The 13,997-nt window shown below is 38.3% G+C and overlaps 1 protein-coding gene across 6 annotated transcripts in view; it reads left to right on the top strand.

Moving 5' to 3' along the window:
* The window catches only part of LOC149779044 (uncharacterized), a 214,751-nt gene that overhangs the window by 176,554 nt on the left and 24,200 nt on the right, over positions 1-13,997 (top strand). For all 6 annotated transcript variants that reach the window (XR_016415554.1, XR_016415555.1, XR_016415552.1 and 3 more), the window contains one exon: positions 10,061-10,239. Coding sequence is in view for 1 of the 6 variants with exons in the window: in XM_089939614.1 (XP_089795740.1) it covers positions 10,061-10,239 (179 nt within the window). In the remaining 5 variants the exon portion in view is untranslated. The remainder of the gene's footprint in view (positions 1-10,060; positions 10,240-13,997) is intronic.

The raw sequence follows: 13,997 nt of genomic DNA, 5'->3' as shown, positions 1-13,997 counted from the left end.
AATAATGAGTTTACTACCAGAATATCAAATTTAACCGGCGATGCTACTCCGGGAATAAAGATATCTGCGCACGAACCAACATTGTCATCGATCATCGAAGTAAAATCGCCGTATATTGTTGATATTTACCAATCGTCGATTAGAACCGTATTAGGTTGGCCCGAGGTTGCACCTCTAGCAGAACCAAAGAAATCGGATGTTATTATTCCAGGTTGGTATGATGAAACCCTTCCAGAAATACCGGAACCAAAAAAGGAAGATTTTACAACCGACGAAGGATGGTATGGAGATATCAAACACAAGCCTCTGATCCACAGCGCCATCAATCTTATGAATAACCACAAATTTAACCTAGTAATGTTCGCTTTCACTTTTATTAACGAAAGAATTCTCTCATGGCTGCCTCTTCCTAAAATCCCCCCAGATGTGAAAATCTTCGACGCTACCCACATTAACAGGATAATAGCCCCCATAGACGGTATCTTGGTAAGAAGAACACTAGACGAGTTTATTCAAGAACACGAATTACAATTAAATTTATTGCGCGGATCATTTCATGAATGCATCCTAAATAAATCTGGTTCATGTAGCGAAATTATAAAGCACGTGAAAATTTTAAATCAACTTGCGAATGATATTGAATATTATCATGATATGTTTATTCGGGCGATAGTCGACGATATATCAATTGCCGAGTATGTTCTCCCTATTAGCAAATTCGAGTTGATCAAGAACTCGGGTGAGAAACAAAAATTCATGAGAGTATTTGAATTAACCGAGGAAACACTGCCAAATTTCAAATTTCCCAATTCTGATTTTGATGCGATGAGAAAATCCGTCACTGATACCATTGATGATTTATTTCCGAAATTACATGCCTCATGGACCAAAAAAATATATTCAGAATTGATTCTTAAACACAATAATGATCCTTCCAAACTTGGACGACATATATCGCCGGGTATCGTTAATATAACGGAAGTTATCGCGATTTATCTTCACGCGGATGTTGTCGAGGGTAGCTATAATGTTGATTCGTCAATGTCGAATCAAGCGAATCAGGGATTTGTATTGTATTCATTTTCACCTAGCGCATCTCCCGGTTATTTGATAATAAAAGAACCAATGAATCCGTTTTACCTGCGATGTCATAATCGATTATTGACAAGAATAAATTTCAAACTAACGGATCAGAAAGGAAATTTACTTGATATACGAGGAGAAACTGTAAGTATCAATCTTTTGGTGAAATCATAGATTTTTAAATCGCAAGTGAGATTTTCCAAATCTGTCTCCGTGGGAAAAATGGGCGAAAAAAATAAATAAAATCCAGGGAAATTTTCAAAATTAATCTTTTTTTTTTGTTTTGCGGAGATATTCAATTATTCTTCGTCACTCTCCGAATCAAATATTATTGGTACATAGGAGAATTTGATCCACGAATCAGCATCATAAGAAAATGTTGCGTTGTATTTTCCTTCTGCCACTCGTTTTACTGAATGCGAGTCAATAACGAAATATTTTGCTGCTGCAGACATCGATGTAAACGCGATTTCCTCACCTGTTGCTTGATTCACTGATTTAACAGTCCTCGAATAATTAGGAAATCCACGGTTATTACCAAATCTTGAATTTTCACTCTGGGTTACCGCGCGCAGATTGGAAAGTTTATTGTTAAGTTTATTACCGTCAATGTGGTCGATAACAAGTCCGATCTCTATTGGTCCTTTGTAGCATTCGAACACAAATCTATGATTCGAATAACATTCTGTTCTTTCATTTCTTTTATGGACTGTAAATTTGAGATATCCCGAATTACAAATACTACCAACACGTTTCTTTGTTTTGATGTTTCTGACATTACCATCCTCAGATGCTTCGTAACCTTCGATGATGGGATGCGATTTATACTCGCATGTGATTTTCATTGTGGGAATCGCTGATTTCATTTCCATATATGATATTCTCTTTGTTTAAATCGAAATTTGCTTTGAAACGATTAATATAATCTTCTTCACAAGATATCACTGACGAGGATCTTTTTTCATAATATCTCCGTAACTCACGATATTTTTTCCCTCCACAGGAGAAACATAATCTTGTCTTTCCTCGAATGCCAACTTGGCAAACTAAACATCGCTGTGGTCCTTTGTTACCTCGTCGAATTTCGTATATATGAGCGCCGCAATATTCACCTCTGCAGGATTTGTTACATGATTTTGTTGATCCAACTGTTATCCACGCGCATTGCTTCATTATATTTAGATATTTGTCTAAAATATAATAATGGATTTATTTGATCTCGATGAGGCAGAATATATCATTCCTGAAGTTGATAGTGCGAAGAAGGAATTTTTTGATGATGGAGCGATTCATGTTTGGTCGACATGGAAAACTAACTTTGTTGATGCTACGATGAATTTGGAGCGAGCGAAAAAGATAATCGAACATATAAAAAACTCACACAAAAAAGAGAGATTTATTTTCGGAATAAAATTTATTGCACAAATGCCCGATGACATTTGGATTATTCGTGATAAACGAGATCCGGTACGCGGCGGTAAGAAAAATGTTGTTCTTGATAAAAATTCGAAACCAGGATTGTTATTAGGGATTGATGGTCCTTATTATGCTAGGGCGTATCCTTCTAGTGCTGTTGTCTATGGAATTTATCGGCTGAATAATAATCCTGATGTGAAAAACCTACCTACGATGAGGGAATCGCCGATGATAAATTGTGTAGCTGAGCGAGTTATCGAACATATGAGGAATGCCCGTCGTGGATCTGGTCTGACTCAATTGAGATTGGATAAAATTAATTCATGGGCAAAGACAGTTACTGATGGCGCATCAATCGATGATGTTGCTGCGTTAAGTAAGAAACTTAAATTTCCTATTACGGTTAAAACACTATCGGGAGAAATATTATATTCATCGCCGTATAATTCTCGAGGAACACCAATCGAAATTGTTGATCATAATTCACATGCGTGGAGTCAGTCGGTAATGATATTTCCGCGAGATCGTGTTGTTAAGTTTTATCCCGTGGAATCTGGGAAAGACAATTCCGATGCAATGTTTAGGTTTATCAAACTATTAGCCAAGTCCGATCCAATATCGATTTGGTTATTTTCTAGCGAAGAAAGATACGATCAATTTATCTTACCACGCGGAGATATTTACCGAGATGAAATATTGCATGAATCGATGAAAAATATCGCGGAGAAGTATTCGTCAAATCCAGATCAGTTACTGACAAATTGCTTTACTGTTCCGTCTGTTGCTGCTCACGCTGCTAGAGAAAGAAATTCGTGGAAACCTACAAGAAATGAATTTCTCAATGATATTCAACTTAGCTGTATCGAATACGGCCATGGAGGATTATGGAATACCAAATACTATTTCGAAGATATGATTTCCGTTGATATGAGCGCATGCTATCCTGGAAGTTTCCTTGGGTATGGCGATTGTGCGGATTACTTTGCTAAATTCGGTCATCCTACTAACGAGATGACGAGAGTGGCAATTAACGGACCGTTACCCGATTTTGTAATGACAGGATTCGCTCATGTTACTTCATTCGAACTTGCTGAAAATTTGCATAAAATTTGTTATATTTGGTTTGGTCGGCATTTATCTCAGCGAAGATGGGTCCCTACGGTATTGTTGAGATTTATGTTGGATTCGTCGATGTTGATATCGCTGACGGTAAGTGAAGCAATTATATCGTATAGAAAGCAGACCGAGGTGTGGTTACCCACGGATTGTGAGAACGCGAAAGATATTGGAAGAAAAATAATTGGTAAATTTACTCAAGGAGGATCAGTTGATCATAAACATCGCCACGCTAGGTTATTTATCAATGATGCCGAGATGGATTTTATTATTGCCGATACAGTATCGCGTGGAATATTTTGCAACAGAGAAAATATTATTATTGATGGAGAAAAGTTGGGTACCGTGATCACTTATCTTGATGGAGAATCCGCGCAGTATACTCATTTAAGATCATCGATGCTCGCTTATGTGAGTATTAATTTGCTGTCAATGATAAATAAATTTTCTGATATCGCGGTAAGGGTTGCAACGGATTCATTTTATATTGATAAGAAATATCAGTGCAGATTAGAAAATTTAATCACCGATGGTTCTTGGGGAACCTGGAGAATAAAAAACGAGGATATTCTAGATTATTGTGAGGACGCGGATGTAGAAGATTGCGATAAATTTCATAAAGATAAATGCGATGAAGTATCAACAGCATCATCTGCGTTTGATCCGATTTCACGAAACAAATTCGTCTACATGAACGGTCCTGGCGGTAGTGGTAAAACAACACGAGCAATAAACTTATTTTCAAACTCTGATATGATCGTGTTGACTCCAACTCATAGATTAGCGCGAGAAATAAAACAACGTGGCGTTAATTCTTGTACGTATCACAGTTATTTCAAATATAGTGGTGGATTGTGGGATCCGGCTCGAATGGGAAACAAGTACGTTAATAAGATTATAATATTTGATGAAATTTGCACAGTAAATTTAGTTATACTAAAATCATTCCTAAGTTGGTTGGAAGAGAAAAACACCGCAGTAATAATGTGCGGCGATCACGGCCAACCTGATCCTATTGATGGTGAATCTCCTCACAGGTGGCTTAGAAATTTTGTGGATTATTATGAAGAGATTGATGCTGATTATAGATCTAATGATATTTTACTGACCGAGTTTAAAAAAATGATTCGATTGCAACCTAATAAATTTCAATGTGATGTGATGAGAAAAATAATCGACGAAACTCCGATGGATAATTTTCTAACTTTGTGGCGTCCAGATCATTTGATTGTTGCTAGCAGAAAAATTATTCGCGATACTATTCAGGAAATACTATTCAAACTTCATTGTGAGAAATTTCCAACATTGCAGGTGCCGTTGTGTTATAGGCCAACTGATACTAGGAAACAAAATATTAATGTTACTTTGCCATGTGGAGAAGAAAAAATAATGGTTTTAAATGATATTATTTTCGTTGATATTAATCTTGTCAATGATGCGATAAATGCCGAAAGATCGCCATGGAAACTCGGATACGCAGCAACGATACATTCATCACAAGGATTAACAGTAGATGGTCAGGTCTGGATCGTCGATGATAGAATTTCCTGGTCAAATTTAGTTTATCTAGCTGTGTCTCGAGTAAGAAAATTATCTCAGCTAGGTAGAATTAAATTTCACATTAACGACGATGGTGGTAATTGAGTATCCTTTGGTATTATTTGTAATTCTTCTTTGGTAAATCCGCGTTGTGGCGCTAGTGAATCTAGAAAATAAATCGCTGGCCTTCCTGATGATCTTGTTACAGCTGATATTTTATGTGTCGTAACACTCCAGTTTGGATCAGTTGCTCTTTTTCTGCCACCCTCGGCTTCTCCCTCCTTATATAAATATCTGACCGTGACGCTACCTAACACAGGTGGAATAGTAGAATCTCGCTTTAGTGGTATATTTGGTTTTGTAATTGCAGTTGCGGGCTTCATTGATATTGTTCGTGTTACTTCGTTATTTAGTGCGTTAATCACGTGAGGTAATCTTGTTACCCAATCGTGAGATCGTTTATCTTGGATAAATTCTCTCGCGTACTGATATCCGAATAATCGTTCTGCAAGAGTTTTATTGAATCTCTCAACGATAGCTTGATTGTGATGAACACCTACAATACCGCGACGGATTTTAACATTATTCTTTTTCATCAGTGAAGTAACCGCGCCAAGAAATTCTCGACCTGGATCAACCTGGAGAAGCTTCGGCCATGTTAATGGAGATCGTGAATAAATTTCGCTAAACGCCTTAGCAATATCTGTTGCTGTTTTATTCGATAACGGTTCCGCTTCCTTGTATCTGCTAGCAATATCAACAACCGTCAGAACATATTTGTATGTAACTCCGTCAACGGTATCGTAAGGAAGAAACATAAGATCAGCCTGATGGACTTCATTAGGGACGCTGACAGAGAAACTCGCATATGATATTTTCTTAGGCGGAGGAAGATAAATTTGCCAGACTGCTTGCCTCGATAGCCACGATTCAGCGACAGATTGCTTTACTTTTGCTGCCTTAGCAAGTTTGGCAATTGCTGATTTTCCTCGCCAAAATCCTCGCGGAGAATAATATATTTGCTCCATTATAAATTACCAGCACCTAGTACTAATTTACCTTTCATTGCTCCTTTTATTAACCAAGTTGCCAATTTCTCCTTGAAATTTTTATCAGGAATAGCATCTATTGCGTGAATTAATTTAATATCAGCGAGATGTCTTTGTTGTAAATCTCCGCTGCGATATGCAAGATCATGATAGTAGCATGCGTTATCGATAGCGTTTACTGGATCCTCGCCAGGATTTGGTTGATTATTATCGTTAAGTCTTATATCTAGCCTTGTACCAGGTCCGCAGTAATTATATCCTGGTAAATGTTTCTCTCCGGGATATTTCGCCCAGGGAGCTCCAGGCAGATTTGTTAAGGAGGTTGCGATGTCTCCTCCGGTTCTACTTTTTTTTTTACAAATCTAAACTTAATTGTCTTGCAAACTTCACATTCTCCCTTGATTGCATTTCTGTTGTTGCGTGTAACGACTTCGATTGGATTTATCGTAGCAGTTCGAGTGCGACACTTAACACAATATGAATCCATAATATTCTAATAACATGAATGTAATTGATTTTTCAGCCACAAAAAAACGCGAGCAAGTAAAGCACACCGAGGCATTACCAAATTCGATAAGAATGATAATCATTGGACCATCTGGTTCTGGAAAGACGCAATTGTTGTTGAATTTGATAATGAGATGGTTGAAATGGGACAAATTGTATTTGGTTGCACCATCCGTTGATGATCAGCGATGTTATCAGGTATTAAAAGAATTTAGCGATAATACTGAGGATGGCACAATAGAATTTATAACGGATATCAATGAAGCTCCATCGGTGGAAAATTTAGACGGTGATGCTAATAATCTTGTTGTTTTCGATGATGTGATGCTGGATAAGCAAACTAACCCAGCTAGGATATTCTCGCGTGGCCGACACAAGAACACAGATGTGATTTACGTGACGCAGCGATATACGCAAATTCCGAAGGTTATTAGAGATAATTGTAATATTTTATCAGTTTTTAATGGCGTTGATACTCACACGCTGAGGAATATCCATCAAACTTGGTGCAATGGCGACATGGATATAAATAAATTCAAAAATTTCTTCAGTCACGCTCAGGCAACACCACACGGTTTTGTCACGATTAATCTTCATGATCCGCGCAGTAGGTATCGAGTTGGTCTTGATCAAATTTACTCATAAAATTGCAACCCACCATAATTCATTATGGCACAAACAAATTTTACAATACCCCCCCCCAAAAATTGCTGTTTTTTTTTATGCCTAAAAATGCACTTTGGGTTGAAATTTTGCGGATTAATTTGCGTAGGAGGCGTTATTTTTGAAATCTGAGGCTTCTACGGAGAAATGTTGTGTGGGAGGCTTAAATTTATCTGAGCCACCTGGTCTGTACGACTTCCCTGCTGCTAATGTTGGCATACCTCTATGTTACTTTAATGTAATGTGGCTGACATTTCTTAAAAAATTGTACATGATCTAAGCACACTGCTTACTAAAATGACTGCTCCCTTGTGCTCAAAAAATCAGCCTGAATTAGTCTAAAGTACACTATCCATAGCAACTATTAAAATAGGGAAAATTAATTTTGCCAGACTAGACAATACCAGTTTCTGAAAGTGCAATGAATGAATTACCAAATATATCAAATGTAAAAAAAATTTATTGGCTCTTTTTTTTTATACAATTTGCCTCTGAAGTTCAGGAAGTGAAAATGACCAAGTAGAGCTAGCACTTTTTTGAAAGGTGCACTTCTGGAGTAAGGCCAAACTGTATACTCTATAACCAATATTACACCCATCAATCATACACCAAAATAAAGGGAATTAAAGGTTCTTCAAACTGTATTTAAGATATACAAGGGCTTTTTTAAACAGCCATTATAACCAGTGAGAAAAGCCAGGGAAATTCTTTTTCTTTAAAATTCTAACCCTAAGCAAAATACAAAACTGTAGAGCGCCACCCAAGGTCTGTCAGCAGATTTATGCTGATCAGGGTCGGACAGCAGATTTATGCTGATCAAGGTCAGACAGCAGATTTATGCTGATCAAAATCCAATGGCAGATTTATGCTGATCAGAGTCTGACCACAGATTTATGCTGATCAAGGATTGACAGCAGATTTATGCTGATCAAGGTTTGACAGCAGAAATAGTGTTGCTGACTGCATTTTCCAGGCCCAGAGACATATTACATTGAAAGTCTATGACACAGTGTGGACAATCTTGTGCGATTAGTGCACTAGGAAACTCATTATTTCTAGCACCCCCTCACTTGCTGCTGTAGTGGGTTTTCTAATCTTCATTTTTGAGGAGATCTTCTTTGGTCTCCATTATTAGTGTTAAATGGCTGCCCTTCAGATGTTCTTAAGTTCTAATTGTCAGATTCTCCTTTGGCAGATCTTATTAAATAATAGTAGCTTCAGAGACTGGCATCTTGCTCACTGGTTCCAGAGGTTCCAGAATTGAATCTCTGGTGTGTTTTGTAGGCCTTGATAAAACAACTTTGATAACTTTCAGCGAGGCTTCATTAGAAAATCTTGTGCTTGCAGCTGCAGCGTCAGCATGGAAAATAAATGAGCTATATGTTTCATCTGTAGAGGAGGGAGGTTGTAGCTCAGAGAGAATTACAATTCTCTTTCCCTAGTTATATCATCAAGGTTTCCCTGAAAGAAAAATGTTTCTATCTGTACTTCCATCCTCAAGAGAGGTTCACAATCTCAGTCAAGTCTGTGCTGGGGATGATCAAGAAGGAAAACGTTTTTGCCCCCCTTAAGGGGCTTAGATGATATTTTATTATCCAACATCTCTAGATGTAATTTGCTCCAACCATAAATAGAGCTATCATTCTTTCACTATGAGAAACCTCTCATTCATGAGACTAATAGACCATGAAGTTAAAGATATCGCTACAGTTTTGACCTATCTCACTAGCTTTTGAAAGGCTACATATTTGCCAATTACATAAAACCTTCTGTTTCTGTCTTCAGTCCTTATCAAACCAGAACCACGATATTTTTTTCTTGGTCCAATTGTTGTAGAACAAACTGTGACCCAGACTATTGCTTTAAACAGCAGTTGATTGGCTGGGCTACAAGGTGAGTAGTTTATTCATTGTCTGTGCTACAAGGTGAGTAATTGTTTTTATGTCCAGTCCATCAGCCTCCCTCCTTACTTACAAATTCAGCTAACCAGTAATGACATATAAGATATTACTGATAATCAAAACATAGTTTCATTGGTGGATGTGGCGGTGGTGGTAACAAAGAAATTTTAATTATGTAATACTTACCAGTTTCGATTAGAGTCCTCCACCCACCCCTCTCTGATGTGCTTCATTGGTCAGGGCCATAGAAGGGAATGAGAATGCACTATTGCACATGGGCTGATGACAGCAAGTCAGACTGGGTTGGTGCATGTGTTCTAAGAATTTATTGAAAAGAAAGATGGTACATCTAGCATGAATAAGTTTTTTTCAATCATGGAAATAGTAAACTAAATAATAACACAAGTATTACATAACTAAAATAAGTTTCATCCCCCCATAAAACAACTTCCACCCTTCAATAATAAACTACATTTTCCTGTGGCAGTATTTAACTGTCCGCCTGCATTTGTTCTGTATGTTATTAAAAATAAAGGAAATTGCATAATTTTCCCCTTTCATCCCCAATACCACCTCTCACTGATTCCTTGTCTTGTCTCAGTTTATATTCTTTATTGAGGTTTCCAGTAATGTACTGTATAGTGTGCTGTATTGTGACCAGTTAGACTTATGAAAAAATAAATGTGAATTTTCGTGTTAAAAAATGTTTCAAGCATCATGAAAATATTGTAATATCCGAATTTTTAACAGCATAAAATAATGTCATACCTTTTGTTATTTTTTCAGATCTTTGATTGTATATGATGGCACCAGCATGAACGATGAGCATTATGTGAATTTGACCAATCTTACTCACACTCATGATCTGAACTTCCAATCCCGTGTAGACACCTTTATCATTCAATATGTAAACAAAAGTGCAAACCCCAAGGAATTCACACTGGCATTGAACATTACTAAACTCTGTAAGTAACTGCTGAATTTCCAATTGAATCTGTTACCATATGTACTGACTTATAAGTCTAGTCTAATTGTAAACAAAAAAGATCCTGGTCTGCCTAAGCATAATGTGCCTTCAGATTAGGGTCTATGTTTGTTCTACTGATTACTCCTAACAAACTACACTGACCCAGATCTGCTGCACATTATTTTATGGCTGATCTGGGTCTGTACAGCTTACATTTGGACTTGTCTTATATGCGAGTATATACAGTATGATTTGATTGTATATGGGGGCATGTTATTTCGTTGCCATCTGCATCTTCATATGTCTGTCCTAAATCCATTTTTTTAAATTAGTAAATGACCCAGATCAATTTTCATGCCATTATTGCAGTTTTGAGCTTGCCTGTTTGCCTGTATGAAGTCGAAAAGTACTATGCTACCTCCGACATTGATATCTATGCATATTATGCATTGATATCTATGCATATTACTGCATGTACATCCCTACAGCAGCTCATCCATTCTTTTTTCTCGATTCTTCAGCAGTAAGAATACAAATCTGACATAAACATGAGTACATAGATCTTCTTTTGAAAATCCTAAGCAAAATTTAGAACAGTGTTGAAAATAATGATTTTTGTACTGAGAATTGCATGGAAGATCACCTTCTCATTCAGATATGTTCCCCAATCACAATAACATTAGGGATATAAGCCTGCGACCATGTGAATGCACCCCTACACAAAAAAATAATATAGAGAGAGAGAGAGAGAGAGAGAGAGAGAGGTGGGCAATAACTCTTCCCCATTATCTCACCACCTCCAGGTGTTATTAGTTTTTAAGCTTTGCTGCTATACTGACAACACATACATTATACCTCAAACTATCCAAGCCATATTGGATTTCTTTTGTGGGACAAATGTTTTTCTCCAGGTAGTATACCTTATTTTTACAGTTTTTATTTCCAAATTTGAGTGACTGTCACCTTTATAGACCTCATCTATTTAAGACCACATTTCAACACACTATTCTAGAACTCGTGTCATTTATAAGTTACCGCAACACTATTTTCACTTACTCCAATAGTAACTGATGTGGTATTAATGAGTTAGTAACATACTGCATTGCTAATTTGTTTTCTCTTATGTCATTTCAGTAGAAATGTCAACTAAATGCATGAAATGTAAAAACTTCAAAACAAAGGCAGACCTCTGTTTCTTGTATCATATGTACTAAATGTACATTGTCTATACCATGCAGATGCATTGTCTGGTCTAGGAAACAATGATGCATCATTTTCCTACTTATATTGGGAGTGTCCCCCCCTTCCTAATTTTAGGCTGCCCAGTGCGTGCAAGTCCCCCTGCATGTTTGAGCATGGCCTTTTTGTCTTTTAAGCCCAGGTAAATGAGGTTTGTACTGATCAGTTGGATCTATTTCATTATACTGCCTCGATGTCACTGGCCATCCAGTTATCCCAGCATGGGGGCTTTTTGATAAACTGCTCTGACCAGCTAGAATTTATGGGGATCTTACTGACACATCCATCCATTTAGTTGTATAGTCGGCAACATACCCTTAATATGGCAGAAATTTCAGTGAGAATCTCTCCATCCAGGCAGTCTCTTGGAGCGGCCAGTACCGGTAATAGCCAGACCATCTTCTATACCAACAGCATCAAGGACAACCATATGCCAGGCAAATCAACCGCCGGCCATTCTGGCAGTGCCATACTTACATATGTTCACTGCTTATCCATATGGGAGAGTTAGTGACGTTTTCAAAAAGGATAGAATTGAGTCCTCGATGCCACCTGGTATGGCTTATCCTGAGCTGCATGCAGAACCAGATCACAGCTGAACACACAGTGCATGTGAAGCAGCTTCTATAGATCAGCCATATTCATTTCTGACCATGGAATGGACTGAATTTAGCTTCAAGGCTGCAGCCTAGGAAATTTATGGTTTTGGCAACTTCAGAATGCTCTCATCCTCTTACTACTCAAGACTATAAAGTTAAAGTATCTGTATATTTTGAGGAGGAGGAAGAAATGCTGTCATTTCGGCTCCTCCTTCAATCGCTGTAATTAAGTAGATCAGTGATCATCTGTCGGGTAGGATTGGTGACCTAGGGAAGTCTAAGGCTTTCTTTTTAGACAGCCAAGTACCAGTGACATTCTCATCTCACTTGCACAAAACTCAGATGTCTTTAGTACTGATCTCCGAGCCCTTGACAAAAATCGAGCAGCCATACATTTGTCCACTCGACTATTACAAAGTAGACAAAAATGTGTTCCATGCCATGTCAATTTTAGTCAGGAATTAGTCGCTATATCTTCACTGTTAGATTTGGCCTCATTGGCAATTTTCCAACTCTGGTGAAATCTGGCACGGACCATGCTTGGGAGGCAATGGCCAGGATTAGTAGTCATTAATCGGCCAGCTTGCCATTCCATGGCCAATGCATTGACTACTTCAACCAGCTTAGACCTGATATGACATGATGCATGCCTATGGTCCTTATCATATCCTGGCTTTACACTGACCTTGTTTGTGTCATCCGTTACCCTTTGGAGGAAAATTGAAGAAGTTCAGATTCAGGCAGCTCAAGAATTGCCCTCCAACTAGCTGCTCAACCCACACAGGCATTTCGAAACAATCAGACCCTGCAACAGTGGAGGGACTATAAGCTGACTAGGGACAAAGGATCTTTTCAGTCATTGTGCATTATAGATCCCTGCCCAGACAACAGTATAACCAAGCTAGGAGGCAACAGTACAGATACAGCAAGAATAAGTTTCTCTGCATTCAAACCTCCCAGCTCAAGACATTGACCTACCCTCCCCAACACCTGCATACAGCCTGCCTGTGGGTGGCCGCCTCTTGCAATTTCAGGCTCACTGGATCATCTTATTCCTACTGAATGATTAGATGATCAAGGTCATTTTGGAGGTGCTTTGGATTTCATTTATCCAACCCCCTCCCATTTCCTCCTCTCCCTTGTTCAGAGACATGCTGGCAGATTGGGAGAAGGATGCCTTTCTATGGTCACTCATTGAAAAACGGGTGGTGGAGATTGTGCAATCACCACAACTGTGGGTTTTTTTAAATTCCAGGCTGTTTCTTATTCAGAAAGCGAAAGGCAAGTTGAAGCCAGTCATCAACCTGATTTGCTTCAACCAGTACATTTTGTCCACCTACCCCCCAAAAATGCAAGATGGACATGATGAGATCAGTCCATCTCTCCATCTGACGGGATGAGTATGCCATCAGTCTCAATCTGACTGATGTATATTTTCATGTTCCTATCCACCCCACAAAATTTTCATGTCCCTATCCACCCCACAAAATTGTTCCATTTTGATTACTGCAACACACTTTATCAGTTCAAGGTTCTACCCTTTGGCCTGAACATCAGCCCTTTGATTTTTACCAAGGTTATGGATTGCGTCCTCACCCTATTCCAGTCAACTGCATCTGCCTTGATGGCATTGTACCTGGACAACATGCTAGAAACATATGGTATTTACTATTCTACTCCAAGGCTGAAATCATCTTCTCTCATTTTTAGATCATCTTGGCTTTCTAGAGAACTGGGAAGTCATCCTATGTCCATCTCAGCTTTTTGACCATCTGGGTATGGAGTTTATCACCAACCTGAATCTGGTATGGCTTCCTTTTGCTGATGTAATCAGGATCATTGAACTCGTCGTCTGTTTCCAACAGGACTTGGATTTCAGAGAGCTCTTGCAACTCCTCAGATTATTCAGTGTGGTGGC

Source organism: Sinohyriopsis cumingii, chromosome 17 (assembly GCF_028554795.1).
Source record: "Sinohyriopsis cumingii isolate HCF-2022 chromosome 17, ASM2855479v2, whole genome shotgun sequence".
Taxonomy (NCBI): Eukaryota; Metazoa; Mollusca; class Bivalvia; order Unionida; family Unionidae; genus Sinohyriopsis; species Sinohyriopsis cumingii.
Note: the sequence above shows the minus strand (reverse complement) of the source record. Positions and strands in the feature narration are given on the sequence as shown.